Raw genomic sequence first — 22130 nt, forward strand, 5'->3', positions numbered from 1 at the left:
TTTAGACCTAGCGATGATGAAGGAATAGCGAAATATTTCCAAGTCACAATGGTGGGCAAGTTGCAGGGGAAGCTGCAGGGGACTGCAATACCCTACACACCTGCTCCTTGTCCTCCTTGGTGGTACAGATCATGGCATTGGGAAGTAGCCTGCATCGTGTAGATGGTGCACACTGCAGCCTTTGTGCATGGCGGTGGGAGTGATAGGATGCTTAAGGTGGCTGATAGATGCTAATCAAGTGGACTGCTTTGTGCTGATGGTGTCGAGCTTTCTGAGCTTTTTTCAAACTCCACTCATCCGGGCAAGAAAAGAGCATGCCATGACCCTCCTGATGCACCTTGTGAGTGGTGGAAAGACCCTGGGATCTCAGGAGACCGAGTCAGTCATTGTAGGATAATCAACCTCTGATCTGCTTAGAGGCAATAGAGGCCAATTCACTGGATGGAAGAGAAGAAGAATAGAATAGCCTTTATTGTTATCCAAAACATGGATGGATTTAAAAGATAGTTAGATGGAGCTCTGGGGGCTAGCAGAATCAAGGGATATGGGGAGAAGGCAGGCACGGGTTACTGATTGTGGATGATCAGCCATGATCACAATGAATGGCGGTGCTGTCTCGAAAGGCCAAATGGCCACCTCCTGCATCTATTTTCTATGTTTCTACGTTTCTATGATACGAGAATAATTTTCCTGAACGGATTCATCCCCTGCCATTAGAGAGAGAGAGAGAGACTCGATACTTAATTAATGCTTTTCACCAACTCAGGATATTCCGAAACACTTTACAATCATGAAAGTGCAATTGGTATTGTAATGTGTGAATAGTTCATAAAGTGTGGATGGATATCACAAGAAGGTTAAATGGTTGAAACGGTACATGGTAAAATGGGAGAATGGGAAGTAAGGTTCATGAAATATTTGGAATGGTCATGCAGAATCAATAAAGGTGCTCATATTTATATCAGAATTGTGCATGAAGGAACTGCAGATGCTGTTTTACACCAAAGATAGACACAAAGTGCTGTGGTAAATCAGCGGGACAGGCAGCATCTCTGCAGAGAAGGAATGGGTGACATTTTGGATGGAAACCCTACTTCTGGCTTCTTTAGAAGAAGGGCTTCGACCCAAAACATCACCCATTCGTTCTATGAGTGTGGAGTGTGGGAGGAAACCAAAGATCTCAGAGAGAACCCACGCAGGTCACGGGGAGAACGTACAAACTCCGTACAGATGGCGCCCGTAGTCAGGATCGAACCTGAGTCTCTGGCGCTGCATTTGCTGTAAGGCAGCAACTCTACCGCTGCGCCACCGTGCCGCTTTTAGTGTCTATTTTGTGTCTATCTTCTTTATATCAGAAATAACTGAGGAGGTGCATTGATGTTTAACATCAAACATAGGTCAACAACAAAGATGCAGATAGCCTACCAGAACACAGCTCTATTTGAAAGACCCCACCACTAGCAACAGCCTCCCCCTTGTCCCTCTCTGTCATCCTGGACATATGTCTAAAACATTAATATCATCAGCCCTCCAAGATTGTCCTGATGCTTGCAATAAGTAAGATTCCGGAAGAAGGTTGTGCGAGTTGGTATGCCTGGAAAAACACAAAGGGCCTTTTGTGAACCATGGGCAACAGCTCACTTGACAGAACAGGAAAGACTCAGGAAATGGATCCTGCATTCTGAATTGCATTGTGGTGGTTAACACTTGCTTATCATTGGCTTGTATACACTGGAATTTAGAAGGATGAGCGGGGATCTTATCGAAACATATAAGATTATTAAGGGGTTGGACACGTTAGAGGCAGCAAACATGTTCCCAATGTTGGGGGAGTCCAGAACCAGGGGCCACAGTTTAAGAATAAGGGGTAGGCGATTTAGAACGGAGATGAGGAAAAACTTTTTCAATCAGAGAGTTGTGAATCTGTGGAATTCTCTGCCTCAGAAGGCAGTGAAGGCCAATTCTCTGAATGCATTCAGGAGAGAGCTAGATAGAGCTCTTAAGGATAGTGGAGTCAGGGGGTATGGGGAGAAGGCAGGAACGGGGTACTGATTGAGAATGATCAGCCATGATCACATTGAATGGCGGTGCTGGCTCGAAGGGCCGAATGGCCTACTCCTGCACCTATTGTCTATTGTCTATTGTCTAACATCGTCAGTCCACTAATGTTTGGGGGTGTGGAGAGAGCACAAGATATTGATTTCTGCCGTTTGTGGCTTGTATGTGCCTGCCTGTACCATTATTTCTCTTCATTGTGTTTTTTGTTCCTTGAGCTGTAAGTCAAGAGTGAGCCCAGTTCTAAATACAGAAGAGAAATACCGTTCAGAAGCCATTTGCAATCCAAACATGCATTCCATGGCTCACCTTGAGAGGCCTCACTCACTCAGTTACTAATTGAAGTGCATGATGAGGTCAAGAACTGCCCACATCAGGACACAGTTACTTATAGGACACAAGATTGAGCACAGCGCAAAGTGGCATGTTCTGGTACATTTTTGAGGCAGCACTAAATATGTTTTTAGAGTAGAATGGACCACCAGATAATAATATGAACCCCCTCAAAGTCAGCTGTACTACTGCAAACGCATGGGAATCCATTAGAAAAGTCCTATGTTCATTTTCCTCCACAGATGCTGCCTGGTCTGTTGAGTGCCTGCACCATTTTATTTCTTGCTCAATATTTCACGAGATTTACAAGCGATGGGGATTATTCTTCTTCTAAGTGGCACAAAAGAAGATGGTGTACTCTTGACGATTGGCTCCAGCAACAAGACCTGGTAAAGACTGTTATTAGCACAGACAGGCCTACGCAAAGCCTCAAATCACATCATCTCTCCCCATCCTTAAAAGACCGGACAGTGAGACCACTGAATCGTTCAGTGCTGAGCCTGATAGGTTTTTATTGGGTAAATATCTCAAGAGATCGAGAACAAAGTCAGGTAAATGAAGTCAAGTGGGGAAGTTCAGCCATGATCTGTTTGAATAGGGGTAGCAGGCTGTTGAGGCTAATTGGAGAGGGCTATAACTGCTCCTAATGTTTCTTGATGACACAAAGCTCTCTGGGCTCCAGTTTTAAGCAATACTGCCTTATCTTGAAACGCAAAGAGAAGCAAAACCTTGGCCAGAGGCCTAATCACTATACCTCATCTGTAGATGGGCTCAGAGTGGTTGATATCAGCGGCAATGAAGTGGGTTATTTTCAATAAACTCTCGTCCTTGAACTATGCGGGAATTTTCTATACAAAAATAAAATTTATTTAAAAAAATGCAGTTAACTTTCTCTTTTCCAGTCAGTTTATTGCAACTTAAGGTCGGTCCCTGTTGTGAACTGATGCTCTTTAGAAAGCACCTCCAAGTGGTAAGTGGAAGCAATTATCTACTGTTCTATCTACACGGGCCAGTGATGTTAGTACCATCAATCTTGCTCTTGGGTAGGTGTGTTCAAGACTCAGACACCCATAGCTAAATTCGAAGGGAACAGCAAACAGGACCGCAGTAAAATGCTCTTACCTGACTGACTAAAATATATATCAACAAAGGGTACCTAGTGCTAATGCTGGAGATCATTTACAAAATGGAGGCACAGTCCATTCAGCTGCCCACCTGATGTCCCGCACCCCTGCAGCCTCCAGTGAAGGGGTAATCGAGGGCACGTAATGTTTAACCAGGCGACAGATTGAGCATTGATGAATGGACATCGCAGATATCAAACCACTGCTCAGACACGCTGGCGCGGCCATGGAGGCCCCTGGCTGGCAGGTTGGGGTTGACTTGCCGCTCCTCTTCAGTCACCACCTTCCAGGAGTGCCGGTCCTTCATGAGGAAAAGCGCACGATGAGAGTAGGAGTAGAAGGCGGCATCGAGGTTGCCCGCAGGATGGTCACCCACCACCATCGCCGGAAACATATCCACAATCCTCTTGGGAAAGCCATCCACCTTCTGATTAAGATCAATGCTGAAGGCAGTCACCTGGGAATGCAAGGATAATGTGTACAATGAATCAGGCTGGTGTTCTTATACCGAGGTCAGACACAAAAAGCTGGAGTAACTCAGCGGGAGAGGCAGCATCTTTGGAGAGAAGGAATAGGTGACATTTCGGGTCGAGACCCTTCTTCAGACTTCGACGAGAGTTCTTACACCGAGCTTGGACTCACTATATTTACCTCCTTTCCGCTTCCACTGCCATTTATAAGTTACTTCTTTCTGGAAGGAGGTGATTCAGTATCTGAAGCAACAACATTTGTAGTTTCTGGTCATGACATTTCATGTATAAGACTTACACTATAGAGTTGAGCATGTGGAGTCATTAAACGCCGTAGGGGGTCTTTGGAGACTGATGGAACTCAGTTGCAGATGGTCGGTATAGAGTCGTGCAGCACGGAAATAGGCTCTTCAGCCAGTGAGTCTACGCCAACCATCAGATGCCCATTTTTACACTCATCGTAAACTCATCCAATTTTATTTTCTTCACATTTCCATTAACTCCCTCCAAGTTCTATCATTCACCTGCGCACTCCGGACAATTTACAGGAGCCAATTATCCTACCAATCTGCATGTGCTTGGGATGTGGGAGGAAACCAGAGCACCCATGAAGTCTATGCAGTCTCAGGAAGATCGTTGCAACTCCACACTGACAGCACCCGGGGTCAGGATCAAACCTGTCTCTGGCACTGCGGGCTCTACGAGCTGCCCTACGATGCCTGTGCCATGATCATAGCTAACACCTCAGTACCAATACTGCGGACGCACTCACATTTAAACTGATCTCGGTTCTTAGTCAAGCGGGATGTAAAAGACCCAGTGCCACGACTTCTTCATCTTGTGAGTGGAGACGAGACAAGGAGAGGAAGGTGGATGGGCCATGAGGTAGTGAGTGGGGTGGCGAAACTGAGAGCTGAGAGGTGAGATGCTGAGGGAGGGGAGAGACAAAGCCCAAGTGGTGGGGGATTTAATACTGAACAGTAAGAACAGATGATGGAGAGTTTGGGAGAGGGGAGAGAGAAATCTCAGAGTAATGAATAAAAGCTGAGAGTCCAGACCAACACGTGACCAGAAGGAATGCAGTGGTCTCTCTGACGTGGGTTTCAGTAACATCTTCATCATCATCATATCATCATATATATACAGCGCGGAAACAGGCCTTTTCGGCCCACCAAGTCCGCGCCGCCCAGCGATCCCCACACATTAACACTATCCTATTAACATTAACACTATCACTTCTTCAAGGACCGTTCTGTGCTCAGGCGTCTGCTGTATTCTTGGCACCACGCGCTTTCAACTAAGTTACACCTTCAGCTGTGCATCGACGTGCATGAGTTGTAATTCTTGGACAATGATGTAAACATGACAACTTACCTCATCGCCTCTGAAGAAATAAATGTTTCGGTCATTTCTGTCAAAGTATGCCGTGTCTATTGGGCTGGGAACGCCAGGAAACCCTTCGGTGATGGGCTTGGGATAGCTGTTGCCTTGGGCATCTTGAGTAAACGCCATGTCATTGGCGGGGTCGTAGTGCCAGTACTGTGTCCCTGGAAATGAAACGGGGGAATTAAATATGGCTGTTGCTTCAAGATTCCTCCTCACCGTTGCTGCAAAACGAAGGGCTATGCCATTTTTTCTAAAATCCTCTGCATATTCCCTTCAACTCCACCCTGGATTCCATCACTTGCCTGCACACTCGGGACCAGAAGCAGTATCGATGCACCTTTTGACCTGCACAACTTTAAGATGTGGGAGGAAATTGAAGCACCCGAAGGAAGCCCACACATTCACAGGGAGAACATGCAACCTCCGCACAGACAGCACCGGAAATCAGGATCGAACCTTGGTCCTCCCATCTCTCTCATCTTGGAACTAGAACTATGTGGCAGGTATCAGCTATCAGCTACATCATTTGTCCATCTCAGAGAGGAGAGTGATGCCCAAGAACTGTATGATTTAGATTTAGATTTTTTAGATTTAGAGATACAGCGCGGAAACAGGCCCTTCGGCCCACCGAGTCCGCGCCGCCCAGCGAGCCCCGCACATTAACACTATCCTACACACACTAGGGACAATTTTTACATTTACCCAGTCAATTAACCTACATACCTGTACGTCTTTGGAGTGTGGGAGGAAACCGAAGATCTCGGAGAAAACCCACGCAGGTCACGGGGAGAACGTACAAACTCCGTACAGACGGCGCCCGTAGTCAGGATCGAACCATGAGTCTCCGGCGCTGCATTCGCTGTAAGGCAGCAACTCTACCGCAGCGCCACCGTGCCGCCCCGTATGAACACATGGTGGCCCCATTCAGTCTCACCATGTCCATTCTGCTGTTCCAGTGAATTTGTACCCCACCTATATTTTCTTGCCTTTGGCCCATATTGTCCATCAGGGTCCATCACAGTTGCTGACCACCCTACCACCAAAAGGATCTATAGGAGGTGTTGCCCCAATATGGTAGCCAGTATCATCAAGGACCAACCCAATCACCTTGGCCACACTCTCATTTCTCTTCTGCCATCGGGAAGAGCCTGAAACACCCATGTCCAGGACCAGCTTCTTCCCAACAACCATTGGGCTATTGGCGACTATGAAGTCCAACAAAACCGTGAACTATATATTGCCTTGAGCTTTGGGCTTTGTTTTAGCTTTTGCACTATATTGTATTTTTTTAAATTATTAAACTTTCCGTTGTTTTTTATGTTATCTACTGAGTACAATGCTTGTGCTGCTGCATGTAGGAATTTCGTTGTTCTGTTTTGGACAAATAACGGTAAAACACTCACGACTCTCTTGACTCTTAACTTATCACAAAATGCTGGAGTACCTCAGCGGGTCAGGCAGCATCTCTGGAGAGAAGGAATGGGTGACGTTTCGGGCCGAGACCCTTTTTCGACTTGACTCTTAACTTCCTCATATCCAGCAGTCTCATTCCTGAGGTTTCTGGATGACCACCAGCCACTGTAGGGCACTGCTCTAGATCTCCACCACTCTGTGTGACAAGATGACCCTGATGCTGTAGGAAGGAACAGCAACTCTGCTGCTGTGCTACCGGGCGGTCACGGTGGCACAGCGGTCGAGTTGCGGCCTTATAGCGAATGCAGCGCCAGAGACCCGGGTTCGATACCGACTACGGGTGCTGTCTGTACGGAGTTTGTACGTTCTCCCCGTGACCTGCATGGGTCACCTCCGAGATCTTCGCTTTCCTCCCACACTCCAAAGACGTACAGGTTTGTAGGTTAATTGGCTTGGTAAATGTAAAAAAATTGTCCCTAATGGGTGTAGGATAGTGTTAATGTGCGGGGATCGCTGGTTGGCGTGGACCCGGTGGGCCGAAAGGGCCTGTTTCCGAGCTCTAAACTAAAGATGCTGGTTCACACCGAAGATAGACACAAAACGCTGGAGTAACTCGATGGGTCAGACAGCATCACTGGAGAAAAGGAACAGGTGACGTTTCGGGTCGAGACCCTTCTTCAGAAGATGACCCGCTGACCTACTGCAGCTTTTTGTGTCTATCTGAGATGATCCTGATTTTGGTCTTCAAAGTATTTAGACTTCATTTCAAGGTAAAACGCTCTCATTCTCGTATCTTCTCTCCTCCACGAAAGCATAGGATCTTGTGCGGAGTACTTCAAAATACCTCAGAGGGCCACAAACCAAGAAATAAGGCCAAGTTGATGTAATCTGTCAGCATGAGTTGTGATGGGCACATCAAAAGAAAACTTTGGGGAAGGGATGAAAACAGGAAATGGTGGAAACACTCAGCTAGTCAGACTGCATCTGTGGAAATAATTTTCATCAGAGACTCTTCATCGGAGAGAAACCACCTGGTTAGCGTCCCAGATGCTGTCTGAACTGCAAAGTGTTTCCAACATTTTCTCTTTCTATTTCAGATTTCCAATGTCTGAATTCTTTAATTGTGATCTTTGTGGGTGAAGGGCCCAGCTCAAACAATCACAGAGGATATCGTAAAAAGAGTTTGCATTCAGGAGGCACAAGAAAGTGCAGATACTGGATTCTAGACCAATAACAAGCTGCTCGAGGACCCCCCTCCCCAACCCCACATGCCTTTACCCAGTTTCCAACCCACCATGCATTCCCTTCTTTCCACTCCACCACCCTTGTCACCCACTTTGTTTCTCATCTTTCACCTCCTCCATCCATTCATCATCCACTCCTCCCTACTCCATTTCCCCCCCCCCCCTCCTTTCCCTCGTTTGCTTCAGCCCAACATCCCTCCCTCTTTCACTCCGCACCTTCCTTCCTTATCAGATTCCATCATTTGCACCCTTTTGGTCTTTTTCACATCTCAAGGCCTTGGTTACTATCTCAACCCTTCTCTCTCTCACTTCCTTCATCTATCAACCCATCCCTTCTTACCTCAATCCACCTATTACTTGCCACCTCTTGCCCCACCCTTTCCTCTCGCCTCTTTCTACCAGCTGTGCTGCCTCTACATCAGTTTGAAGAAGGGTTCTAGCCCAAAACGTTGTCTCTCCATTTCCCTCCATAGATGCTGCCTGACCCATTCTTCCACCAGTTTGTTCTTTGCTCACTTTGCATTCAGTCCTGGACATGGTCCAGTGTTTGAAATAGTGCCTGTAGGGGATGAGTGTGCATTCAAGTTCCACTGCAGAGACCCCACCATATCATCTTGGTGAACTTCATCACAGCACTAAGGGGGTCTGACATTATTGAAAAAGCTATCGTTCAGATATGCATTAAGACAGCATTCCTTCTCTCCTGAGATGCTGCCTGACCTGCTGAGTTACTCCAGCATTTTGTGAATAAATACCTTTGATTTGTACCAGAATCTGCAGTTATTTTCTTATACTAAGACAGCAGCTCATCACAGTACAGATTCTCAGAGCGTGATTACTTTGCGAGCTGTGGGTGAAATGTCTGATTTTACAGTGCTTACAACAAATAGAAAGCCGCTTCTTTAGCACGTGTTGGGATAAGAAAAGTGTGCACTAATGATTAGGTGGTGAAACTGAAACTCCTTGTTTCAACCTCAATACGTCAGTGGCACTCTGGTCAATTGTAACAACTCTCCGAATTCAGCCCCAGCTCCAGAATTCACACGTTCCTTGGGGGAACGAGCAAATTTTACACAGGTAGCACTTGAACCATAAACAACGAGGCCACACCACCATGTTGTCCCACATAGCTGTACATCAACTAGGATAGGAGCAGTTAGTGCAGCTGCCTCAGTGTTCCAGGGACCAGGGTTTGATTCGTACCTCACGTACTGTTTGAGCAAAGTCTGCACCTTCTCTCCCAGATCAGCTTGACTTCCTCCGGGTGTTCCACTTTACTTCCCACATCCCAAATGATGTATGGGTTGGCAGGTTTATTGACTACTGTAAATTCCAACTTGTTTCAAGTGAAACGCAGAAAGAATGAAAGGAGAGCTGACCGGCATGCGTGAGGAGAAATCAGACGCAGGGGTAACAGATGACTTCCTGAGAGGTAGGTATGGGCAGGATGGGCCAAATGGAAAATTGAAGTTTCCTAGCTCAAATGTCACTCCTGGTAAACCCCCTGACTACACCACGCAAGGAAGCCATTCAGCCCATCCGATCAATTCTGGCTCCCAGCGGAGTAATCCCACCTCTCCCACTCCCCTCCCATTTCCATGAAACCCCCTCTCTCTTTCTCTCACATGCTGATCAGGTTCCTTTTAATTCTTTTAATTATTTTTTTGCCGTTGACCTACATTAAGGGGTAAATTGCTTTGGCCTATTAACCAACCTGCACGTCTCTGAGAGGGAAACCGGACAAAAACCATGCGGCCACAGGAAGAGCATGCAAACTCCACACAAGCAGCAACAGAGGTCAGCATTGAACCCAGGTTGATGGAGCAGTGAGGTTGCAGCATTAAATGCTGCACCATTTTGCTGCTCCATTTGCCCTTAAGGCAACTGGGGAAAGTTAAAATTATCCCCTTCCCTGTGAGCAGTCGGATTATATTTTACCTTTGAAGAAATACTGTACATCTCTCTTCTCCTCAAAATTCGTATTCCAGGCCCAAATATGGACAAAGGCATCTATGTCTGAATCAGGAAGATTACGCCATCCAGTGGAGACGGGAATTGGATCCCCATAGCGTGTCCTGTTGCTCCTGTTTTCATACAGCCAGTACCAGCCCTTTCTGAAGAAGTATGTGTTGAAGTGGTATGTCATAGTCCCATCAGCATTCTTACGCTGGTAGACCCAGTCAAATACCGTGTTGAACGCACCTTCACAAACACCTAGGAGGTGAGGGAGAAACCACATGTTACCATTGCCGACTACACGTGAGCCCCGCACCATTGAATGCCGATCATGTCAATCCCTGGTGAGGCATGGAGGTCAAGTGTATGAGTTCTATTAGTGCTTGTGGTACAAGGTTTTCTTTCCAGATTATTTTTACCAGTACAACCAGCATTTACAAAATAATTGCGCTTGTAAGTTATTTAGCAGGTGTACAAAATAGCACGCGAAGAACAACAACACATTACAACAAAATGTAGAACAGAAGTACAACAAAGAAAAAAAGGAAAAAAAGAAAGAAAGCAGAACAAAACCAAAAAAGTGTTATATATATATATATATATATATTGATACAAATGTTTACAGGTCAACCAGATCAGACAGTACAGTCCTTCTTAACATCCAAGACACCATGTATACAAGCTCTCGGACTTTTACACCACCACTGAGAGTATGTGTCATGTCCTCATCTCCATTCAACGAGGATTAAAAAAAAAAATTAAAATTAATATAGGTATCAGTACCATAGTGAGGCCCACTGGAAATTGGAGGAACAGCACCTCATATTTCGCCTGGGCAGCTTGCAGCCCAGTGGTATGAATATCGACTTCTCAAACTTTAGATAGTTCGTCTGTCCCTCTCTTCCCCACCCCCTTCCCAGATCTCCCACTGTCTTCCTGTCTCCACCTATATCCTTCCTTTGTCCCGCCCCCCCTGACTTCAGTCTGAAGAAGGGTCTCGACCCGAAACATCACCCATTCCTTCTCTCCTGAGATGCTGCCTGACCTGCTGAGTTACTCCAGCATTTTGTGAATAAATACCTTAATATAGGTATACATCACTCTGGAATTGCAGGGAAGCCCAGTTGTCCAACATGAAAACAAAAAGGGAGTCCACATTGCCCATAATTGTGGTACAAGTTGAGTGGAATTCCAGCAAGGCTACTCACTGCAAGCTGCAACACAAATATATTTAGACGAGAAGAATGATCTTGACCCGAAACGTCACCCATTCCTTCACTCCAGAGATGCTGCCTGGCCCGCTGAGTTACTCCACCTTTTTGTGTCTGTCTTCGGTTTAAACCAGCATCTGCAGTTCTTCCTATATATTTTGTCTAGTTTGACTGAAGGACCTGAAATCGACCTGAAATTCTAACCGTTGCTTCTCTATCCACGGGTGCTGACTGACCTGTGGAGTGACAATAGACAATAGACAATAGACAATAGACAATAGACAATAGGTACAGGAGTAGGCCATTCGGCCCTTTGAGCCAGCACCGCCATTCAATATGATCATGGCTGATCATTCTCAATCAGTACCCCGTTCCTGCTTTCTCCCCATACCCCCTGACTCCGCTATCCTTAAGAGCTCTATCTAGCTCTCTCTTGAATGTATTCAGAGAATTGGCCTCCACTGCCCTCTGAGGCAGAGAATTCCACAGATTCACAACTCTCTGACTAAAAAAGTTTTTCCTCATCTCTGTTCCAAGTTTGACGTCAGCATCTGCACTTTCTTGTTCATCAAGTTGGAGTTGGACTGCAGTCACAAGCAGACTGCAGTCGCGCGGCGCGCACGGACGCAGCGGCTCACAGCTCTCCCTTTCGGTGCGTTTTATGTGTGTTATCTGTGTTATGTCTGTTAGTCAATTTTAGTCATGCAAACCAGGAAAATCAGGCAAATCCTACCTACAACCGAAAGGATCTTCTGATCATAGGATTCCAGTGCAATCGGGACCTTGTGCGCGAATTTCCACACCCGCGAAATATACCGGAAGAGATAGCCAGGACACCGGGCGCTCCATGGATAGTTGTCGGCGCGAACAGGCGTCGCAGGCGGAGGAGAAACAGGAAGCAAAAGCGAGGATGCCGGTCCGGTATACTTGCCAAGCTAAAGAGACAGCCACACAAACCACCGCTACCCAGCATGTTTCTCACCAACGCCAGATCCATCATCAACAAAATGGACGAACTAAAACTACAGATATCAGCAAACAAACTCGTGGAGGACTGTTGCATTCTCTTAGTAACAGAGACATGGCTTCATCCACTTATCCCAGACGGAGCCATTGAGCTAGCCGGGCGTACAGCGTTTCGTTGGGACAGAAACATCGACTCCGGTAAGAGCAAGGGGGGGGGGGTTATGCATTTACGTGCACAACAGCTGGTGCACTAACATCCAAATCATAGATAGCCACTGTTCTCCTGATCTGGAGTCCCTAACAGTTAAATGCAGGCCTTTTTACCTTCCTCGCGAATTTACAGGGGTTATAGTAACAGCAGTCTACATCCCACCGAATGCTAACGCTAGCACAGCTTTAGGCTACCTGCTCGGTGCAATAAACTCACAACAGAGCACATATCCAGAAGCAGCCCACATCATAGCCGGGGACTTCAACCATGCAGACCTAAAGTCAGTTCTCCCGAAACTTGAACAACACATAAGATGTGCTACCAGGGGGAAAAACACACTAGACAAGGTTTACTCAAATATTAAGAAGGGTTTCAGGTCAGCACCACTACCACACCTGGGGCAGTCAGATCACCTGTCCATATTCCTAACTCCAGCATACACCCCACTCAGGAGGAAAGCTCCAGTCACCATAAAGACTGTTAAGACATGGCCTGAAGGAGCTTCCTCGCAGCTGCAGGATTGCTTCGAAAGGACCAACTGGGATATTTTTGAGGATCAGGACTTGGAGGAGTACACATCAACTGTACTTTGCTACATCCAAAACTGTGTTGACAATGTCACCGTCGACAAACGCATCCGGTTGTATCCCAATCAAAAACCCTGGATGACAAAGGATGTCAGGTCTCTCCTCAAGGACCGTAACACCGCCTTCAGGTCTAGTGATAGAGCTCTATACAGTGCTGCTAGAACCAACCTGAAGAGAGGCATCAAGGATGCCAAAGCGTCCTACAAGAGGAAGATTGAGGACCACTTTTCCAACAATGACCCACGGCGGGTATGGCAAGGCATCCAGCACATCACCAACTACAAGACCAGCAACCGCACGACTGCCGACGGCGACGCCTCGCTGGCAGAGGAACTTAACTGTTTCTTTGCTCGTTTCGAGGTGAAAGCTACAGTGGCAGACATAACACCCTCTCCAGCACCTGACAGCAACACCTTCACTGTGCAGGAGTATGATGTTAAGCGCGTGCTCAGAGCAGTGAATCCCAGGAAAGCTGCAGGCCCCGATGGTGTGACGGGCAGAGTGCTGAGGGAATGTGCAGACCAATTATCTGAGGTCTTCACAAAAATCTTCAACCTGTCCCTTTTAAAATCCACCATCCCTCCCTGCCTGAAGTCCGCCATAATCATCCCACTGCCGAAAAAGTCTGTCATCAGCGGTCTTAACGACTACCGTCCGGTAGCACTCACACCGGTCATCACAAAGTGCTTCGAGAGACTGGTCCTGCAGCACATCAAAGCCAGCCTCCCACCCACCTTCGACCCACACCAGTTTGCCTACAGAGCAAATAGGTCTACAGGGGATGCCATCGACACTGCTCTTCACACTGCACTGACCCACCTTGAACACCAGGGGAGCTATGTGAGGATGCTCTTCCTCGACTTCAGCTCTGCCTTTAACACGGTCATCCCGAGCAGACTGGTCACCAAACTTTCCGACCTTGGATTTTCCCAAACCATCTGCCAATGGATCAAGGACTTCCTGACCAACCGCCCCCAGACCGTCAAAATAGGCCCTCACCTCTCCTCCACCATTACACTGAGCACCGGCTCACCACAGGGCTGTGTGTTGAGCCCCATCCTTTACTCCCTCTACACTCACGACTGCGCCCCCACCCATCCCACCAACACCATCATCAAGTTCGCGGATGACACGACTGTGGTTGGACTCATCTCAGAAGGAGATGAGACAGCCTATAGGGATGAAATCCAAAGGCTGGCAGCATGGTGTTCAGTGAACAATCTGGTCCTGAACTCCTCCAAAACAAAGGAACTTATAATTGACTTTAGAAAAACCAGTGCAGATTACGACCCACTCTACATCAATGGGGTCTGTGTGGTAAGGGTACCAGCTTTCAGGTTCCTGGGTACGCACATCGCAGAGGATCTTACCTGGTCTACCAACACCATCACCACAGTAAAGAATGCACAGCAGAGACTCCACTTCCTGAGGATCCTCAGGAAAACAAACCTGCAGGAGAAGCTCATGTTGTCCTTCTATCGCTGCTCCATCGAGAGTGTGCTGGCATACTGTATAACCACATGGTATGCCAGCTGCTCAGAAAAGGACAGGAAGGCCCTTCAGAGGGTCATCACGACGGCCCAGAAGATCATCGGCTGCTCACTGCCCTCCCTGGAGCACCTGTTCAGCCTACGCTGCCTCAGTAGAGCAGGCAAAATAATAAAAGATCCATCCCACCCCGGCCACCGTCTGTTTGTTCATCTGCCCTCTGGTCGACGTTTCAGGTCGATCAAATCCCGAACAAACAGACTTAAGAACAGTTTTTACCCCAGGGCCATACGAGAACTGAACACTACCTTTGCACTAGACAACACCGTTAAAAAATCTTGTACTTAATATAATTGTATTTAATTGTATTTATGTATTTATTTGTTTTTGCATTTATTGCATATATGTTTGTACGCACCGTCAGGATTGGCTATTTTTTAATTTCGTTGTACTCGTTGCAATGACAATAAATGAATATTATTATTATTATTATTATCAGTACCCTGTTCCTGCCTTCTCCCCATAACCCCTGACTCCGCTATCCTTAAGAACTCTATCTATCTTTACTTTCTTCATGAGATTTGTCGTCCGGACAATCTAACAGCTTCATGGTCAGTTTTATTTTACTGACAACAGGTTTTTAAAAAAGTCAACTGAATTAAATGTTTCAAATTGCTGTGGTGGATTTCTGCCTAACATCCCCTGGATTATATTATTGGCAATATACCTACTGCACCTATTAACAGTACAGGATGCCACACAGAGTGCTGAGAGCATTTTTTCCTAATTGCCCTCCAGGATCTTTCACTGATTAAATTTCACACTCTGCTCTCACAGGTATCAACATTTCAACTTTCAGATTTCTGAGATCGGCGTTCTGTTTGTGACACGTGAAGGAGTGAAATCCTTTTCTCAACAAGCACTGGAGCTGATTCACCAAACCACTGCTGGATGGCAGGAGTGCAACCAAAGAGGCCCAGGTAGGTCTCTGTCATTGGAAGAGGCAACCTGAGAATCTACCTGGACCTGATTGCAGAGAAAGGGGAAATGTTGTGTGAAGGCAAAACGGGAACAGCAAAGATTCAAGGTTCTAAGGCGTCTGTCCAGCCGTGCATGTAAAGTGCCTCATCCCAGGACCCTCCCTGAGGCATTCACATCTTTCCTGAAGAGTGTTCCCCACCATGATATGAAGAAAGAAGGCTCTCGACCCAAAACGTCACCCAATTCCTTCTCCATAAATAGAAACATAGAAAATAAGTGCAGGAGTAGGCCATTCGGCCATTCAATATGATCATGGCTGATGCTGCCTCTTCCGCTGAGTTACTCCAGCTTTTTGTGTCTATGATATTTTGCTTGGGCAGTTTACACCCCATCTGTATGAATATTGACTTCTCTAACTTCAAGTAACCCTTGCTTTCCCTCTCTCTCCATCGCTCCCCCTTTCTAGTTCTCTGACCAGTCTGACTGTCCCCCTGATTAAATGGTATCTTCGCTGCCTCCTTCTCCTAGCTAACAATGATCTATTCTAAACTCCTTCTCCGTGGATTGTCACCTTGTCGTGGTGGAGAAGCTTGTGTGGTCCTGAGATCCTGAGAGCGATGCCGTCTGGAGCTACGCTCCTGGTAGGGTCACCCATGGCGGTGAGGTCGAGGGGGAGGTCCCTGACAAAGAGCAATCCAACCAAGACCTCAACGGTGGAACAGGCGGTGGATGATGGCTGACTTTAGTGGAGCGTCACAACGGCTGGGAAGGCGGACGAAGGCTACAGCAGAAAAGGGTCCCCGGTCGTCTTGGACTCCATGCCACTGGATCCTGACCCAGATCTGCCAAGGACCGTGTGGTGGCTGTCTGTGCACCAGTCTCCCCATGTTAAACAAAGTCACGCACAGGCGTCCGACCCTATGGAGAGGACAGTCATACTCGCTTCGAGTGACCGCCGATGATGATGATTCTACATTTCCCTTGATCCTCATCTCCTTAAATGCCTCGTTTACATACTTTACACTTCCCTATCTCTGTGTCTCTCTCTCTCCCCTACTCTCAAACTGAAGAAGGGCCTTGACCCGAAATGTCACCCATTTCTTCTATCCAGAGATACTGCCTGTCCCGCTGAGTGACTCCAGCATTTTGTGTCTATCTTTGGTGTAAAGCAGCATCTGCAGTTCCTTCCTACACATGAAACTCCAGTAGTGGCCAAACTAGTGTTTATTATAAAGATTCATCACACCTTCCTTTACCTGAATTGCCAAGGTATAAGAGGCCTCAGACGTAACGTGGGTTAATGGGATTAGTACAGGTGGGTGCAACGGTTGGCATGGATACAGTAGGCCATAGGGCTTGCTTCTGTGCTGTGTGACTCTGTGACTGTCGGCCTCCAAAGAGTTAAGTGGACACTACAAGTAACACATTTTCAAAGTATTCTCTTATTTTCAAAAAATCTTTCTATTACCTTCTCTCCTGAGATGCTGCCTGACCCGCTGAGTTACTCCAGCATTTTGTGTCTACCTTCGATTTTAACCAGCATCTGCAGTTTTTTTTCCGACACACTTTGCCCATCTATACTAATTCTAGCTGCCCACATTATGTCCTATTCCATGTCTATTTAATTGCCTGTCTAATTGCATCTTAAATGTAGTAATTGTAGTAATCCATCATCTCCTTTAGTAGTGCATTTACTGCTGTCTGCGTGAAAAACATTTTTCTCAGATCCCCTTTAAAACTCCTTCCCCTCATCTCATTCCTGCTGCTCTTCTTAATTAAAGGAACAACACGCTGGTGTGTGGTGTAGCAGTAGAGCTACTACCTTACAGCACCGGAGATCTGGGATTGATCCTGACGAGGAGTCTTACGGAGCTTGTACGTTCTCCCTGTGACCTGCTAGGGTTTTCTCCGAGATCTTCGTTTCCCTCCCGCACTCCAAATACGGACAGGTTTGCAGGTTAATTGGCTTGGTGTAAATATAAAAACCGTCCCTAGTGTGCGTAGGGTAGTGTCAATGTGCGGGGATCACTGGTCGGTGGTCTGAAGGTGCCTGTCTCTGCGCTGTATTTCTAAACTAAACTAAACTAAACTAAACATTAGCCAGCCCACCTCACCTGTGACTACTGAAGCCAAGAAGATTGTCCATCAGAGCCCCAACTGTTTCCTGCCTTGTGCTGCCCAAGGTCACAAGAAACTGCAGAGAGTTGTGGACGCAGTCCAGTACTTCACACAAACCAGCCTCCCCACCCAACCCTTGCCACATTGTCCTCGTTGATACTCTACGCTGCCTCGGGAAAGCAGCCAACATAAACAAGAACTACTCCCCAACCATCATTGTCTCCCATTGGCAAAAGACACAACAGCCTGAAAGGGTCCCACCACTGATCCCTGAAAGTAAATAACCTTTCCCTATCATCATGAAGCAGCTTCTTTCCAAGGTTACTCCAGAGTTGTGGACGACACGTTGCATTTTAAACCATGAGGACCAACTGGGCATGCTTTTCAGATCTAAAGCAAATAACGTTCACCACCATAAAGAAACAACCTCTTGAAATGAGACCACACTTGGAGCACTGTGTGAAGTCCTATTTGCCCAGCAAAAGGAAGGATGTCATTAAGCTGGAAAGGATTCAGAAGAATTCACCAAGATGTTGCCTGGACTTCCTTGAGTAAAAGGGAGACATTGGATAGGCTGGGAGCTTTTTTCTTTCGAGCGCAAGAGGCAGAAGAGTGACCTTGCAGAAGTATACAAGATAATGAGGGACTTGGATAAAATGAAGGTTCAGTAATTTTTCCCAGGATGTAGGACCCCCTTGGTCATGGCTGACCATGGGTGATGCATCCTAGTTGTTGGCTGCATGCTCCAAACCTCGGCTAGACCATCCCAGGATAGAGGATTCTAAAAGGAGATGGCACTGGCTTAAATTGAGAGGGAAAAAAGATGAAAGAGAGACCCTCAGGGCAACATTTCCACTCATGGGGCAGTACACATCTGGAACAATCTGCCAGAGGAAACTATGGAAGTGGATACAATTACAAGTTTCAAGTGACATTTGAACGGAAACATGGATAGGAAGGGTTTAGAAGGTAATGAGCCAAATGTAGGCAACTGTGACTAGCCGGGAATGACAACTTAGTGGGCATGGGCAATGACCTGTTTCTCTGCTTTTGACTCCCTGACCCTGTGACTCCATCGGCGAAACCAAACGCAGGCTCGGCGATCGTTTCGCTCAACACCTTCGCTCAGTCCGCCTTAACCAACCTGATCTCCCGGTGGCTGAGCACTTCAACTCCCCCTCCCACTCCCAGTCTGACCTTTCTGTCATGGGCCTCCTCCAGTGCCATAGTGAGGCCCACCGGAAATTGGAGGAACAGCACCTCATATTTCACTTGGGCAGCTTGCAGCCCAGCGGTATGAACATTGACTTCAACTTTAGATAGTTCCTATGACTCTCTCTTCCCCTCCCCTTCCCAGTTCTCCCTCTATCTTCCTGTCTCCACCTATATCCTTCCTTTGTCCCGCTCCCCCTGACATCAGTCTGAAGAAGGGTCTCGACCGGAAACGTCATCCATTCCTTCTCTCCTGAGATGCTGCCTGACCTGCTGAGTTACTCCAGCATTTTGTGAAATAAATACTTGTGACTCTATGAGGATTGTGCCGTGTATTTTAACCATTAGGATTGATTTCAGGAAGGTTTGAGGGTGCCTGTTTCCCAGGGATTGATCAGATTAGCTTCTCCCACTGCGTCACCCACTGACTTCAGTATCACCGCTTTGAATGGAGTGAGATGTAAGTACACAGGAAGGAACCACAGATGCTGCTTTAAACCGAAGATAGACACAAAAAGCTGGAGTAACTCAGCGGGTCAGGCAGCATCTCTGGAGAACAGGAATAGGTGACATTTTGGGTCGAGACCCTTCTTCAGATATGTAAATATATTTCCCTGTACTGTCTAGAACATAGGAATAGTCCATCACATGATCTCTCAAAAATTAAAATAAACCCAGCTAAATCTGGCTAGAATTTGTTTCTCAGTTTAATTGAAAAGGAAGGATATAGACAATTTCAGTAATAAAGACAGCTTTCTATTTCTCCCTGTGTTGAAAGGAGTAGCCACTTTCATTGTAACAGGATCTCTGCTTCCAGTGCCTGGACTTACCATATAAGCGCTGTATAGCCTTCCTGTCTAACCAGTCCAGTTCGAAGTTTTCACTGTGTGTGTTATAATTTGGATGCATAACCGAGCCTGGTCGAAGCAGATGGGGCAAGCCAAGGGCATGGCCGATCTCATGGACAGCAACCTAAAAGGGAAGAGTGCAAGGAAGGCAGTCTGTAAACACAAAGCACAAACAAGGGGATCATTTTCTTGGTTGCAATGTGTTTAGGTTACTTAAGAGGAGGAGTGTGACTGTATGAGGTGCTCTTAAATGCTCAGTGTGCCTTTTCCTTTGGGCTTTTTGGAGGTTGGGAGAGATGATTGACAATATGAAGGCGCCTGATTCATCCACTACTGGTTGGAGCTTACTCCAGCAGTTTGGTTGTATCTTTTTCTGTCAGGCTAACCTGCGCCTGATATTTTCCAAGAATGTTGTGACTTCTCCCTGCAGGTTTCGAACAAGCAGTGATTATTACATTCGTGTGAAAAGATACTAGGATTGCACATAATTGGTGGGTCCAGGTGGTAAATACCATGAGAGCAGAGTGTGAGCTATTTATAGCTGTCACCTCACCCCAAATATTACATTACAGCTTCACAGATCATTTTGTCCCGACTGTACTATTTTGTTTTAACTGTTTGGCGGTTTTCTTCCCTCTGAAAGTACTGATTGTATTCAGATGGCTATTCATTGCTGAGCGAGATGGATGGGATTCAGGAGAGCTGGCTGATAGAACATAGGGTCTATCAGGTCTGTGCTGAACATGTTGCCAAACTAAGCTAATTTCCACTCGTATGTGACCCATGTCCCTTCTTTCGCTGAATGCTTATGTGTTTATCTTAACCATCCTCTTAACCATCTGTTTCCACCACCCACCCCTGACTGTGTTCCAAGCAGCCACCATTTTTGTAGTGCCGTGTGTGGGTGTGGATGGAGATTTGGAAGTAAATTTGGAAATTTGGCGGCCCACTGGCGTAGCAGTAGAGCGCCAGAGACCCGGGTTCCATCGTGATCGTGGGTGCTTGTCTGTACAGAGTTTGTACGTTCTCCCCATGACCTGCATGGGTTTTATCCGAGATCTTCGGTTTACCCCCTCAATCCAAAGACATACAGGTTTGTAGGTTAATTGGCTTGGTATAAATGTTTAGAAATCTCCCTAGTATGTGGAGGATAATGTTAATGTGCGGGGATCATTGGTCGGTGCGGACACGGTGGGACAAAGGGCCTGTTTCCACGCTGTATCTCTAAACTAAACTAAACTAAACTAAACTAAACTAAACTAAACTAAACTAAACTAAACTAAACTAAACTAAACTAAACTAAACTAAACTAAACTAAACTAACCTAAACTAAACTAAACTAAACTAAACTAAACTAAACTAAACTAAACTAAACTAAACTAAACTAAACTAAACAAAACTAAACTAATCTAAACTAAACTAAACTTGCGAGTTGTGGAAGGATAGAATCAGGGTTGGCCATAAGCCATACTCAGGAAGAGAATCACAATCTCAGGGTAAACCACAGCTAATACTGCATTAAACAATAATACTAACCAAATCGTAACATTCAAAAAGGAGTTGAATATATATATGGGGTCATAAGATCAAGGAGTAAGCTAGCAATTTGTTAGGCACACCAAGCCTGAATTTCCATTAAACACCCATTTACATTCTGATCCCATTGAATTTAGTTTAGTTTCGAGATACTGCATGGAAACAGCCTTCAGCCCGTTGAGTTCACGCAAACCATCCTGCAGCTGAGCACACTAATTCTATGTTATCCCACTTTCTCATGCACTTCCTTACACATTAGGGGCAATTTTACTGAGGCCAATTAGCCTGCAAAACTCTGGGATGTGGGTGGAAATCTACAAGGATAACTTGAAAGCATCTACACAGATCCACAAAATTCCACAACCAGAGAGCAGCGCGGAACTACTATCTACCTCCTTGATGACCCTCGGACTATCCTTGATCGGTCTTGCTGGCTTTACCTTGCATCAAACGTTATTCCCTTTTCAGGTACGGAGACACTGTAAATGGATCGATTGTAATCATGTATTGTCTTTCTGCTGACTGGTTGGCACGCAACAAAAGCTTTTCACTGTACCTCGGTACACGTGACAATAAACTAAGCTGAACTGAGACAAGATGCGAGGTCCGGATCGAAGCGGGGCCTCTGGTGCCGTGAGGCAGCCACTCCACCTGCTGCGCCATTGCGCTGCACTTCAGTCTCCACGTATTCCCATCAAATCCTCTGCAGGATCCCAGACGAAACACCCGTGGTCACAGAAAGAACATGAAGACTCCATGCGGACCGCACTAGAGGTCAGGGTTGTACCTGGGGTGCTGGAACTGTGAAGCAGTAGTTTAGTTTAGTTTAGTTTAGTTTAGAGATACAGCGCGGAAACAGGCCCTCTCAGCCCACCGGGTCCGCGCCGACCAGTGATCCCCGCACACTAACACTATCCTATACCCACTAAGGACAATTTTTTTTTACATTTACCAAGCCAATTAACCTACGTATCTGTACGTCTTTGGAGTG

The 22130-nt window shown here is 46.4% G+C and overlaps 1 protein-coding gene across 1 annotated transcript in view; it reads right to left on the bottom strand.

The window, feature by feature from the left end:
* Nucleotides 1–3660: 3660 nt before the first annotated feature.
* The window catches only part of LOC144599956 (matrix metalloproteinase-21-like), a 34252-nt gene continuing 15782 nt past the window's right edge, over nucleotides 3661–22130 (bottom strand). Inside the window, exons 4-7 of the mRNA XM_078411237.1 lie at nucleotides 19586–19727; nucleotides 9964–10239; nucleotides 5357–5529; nucleotides 3661–3969 (exon numbers count right to left, since the gene is read on the bottom strand). Of these exons, the coding sequence (XP_078267363.1) occupies nucleotides 3661–3969; nucleotides 5357–5529; nucleotides 9964–10239; nucleotides 19586–19727 (900 nt within the window). The remainder of the gene's footprint in view (nucleotides 3970–5356; nucleotides 5530–9963; nucleotides 10240–19585; nucleotides 19728–22130) is intronic.

This window comes from Rhinoraja longicauda, chromosome 14, assembly GCF_053455715.1.
Source record: "Rhinoraja longicauda isolate Sanriku21f chromosome 14, sRhiLon1.1, whole genome shotgun sequence".
NCBI lineage: Eukaryota > Metazoa > Chordata > Chondrichthyes > Rajiformes > Arhynchobatidae > Rhinoraja > Rhinoraja longicauda.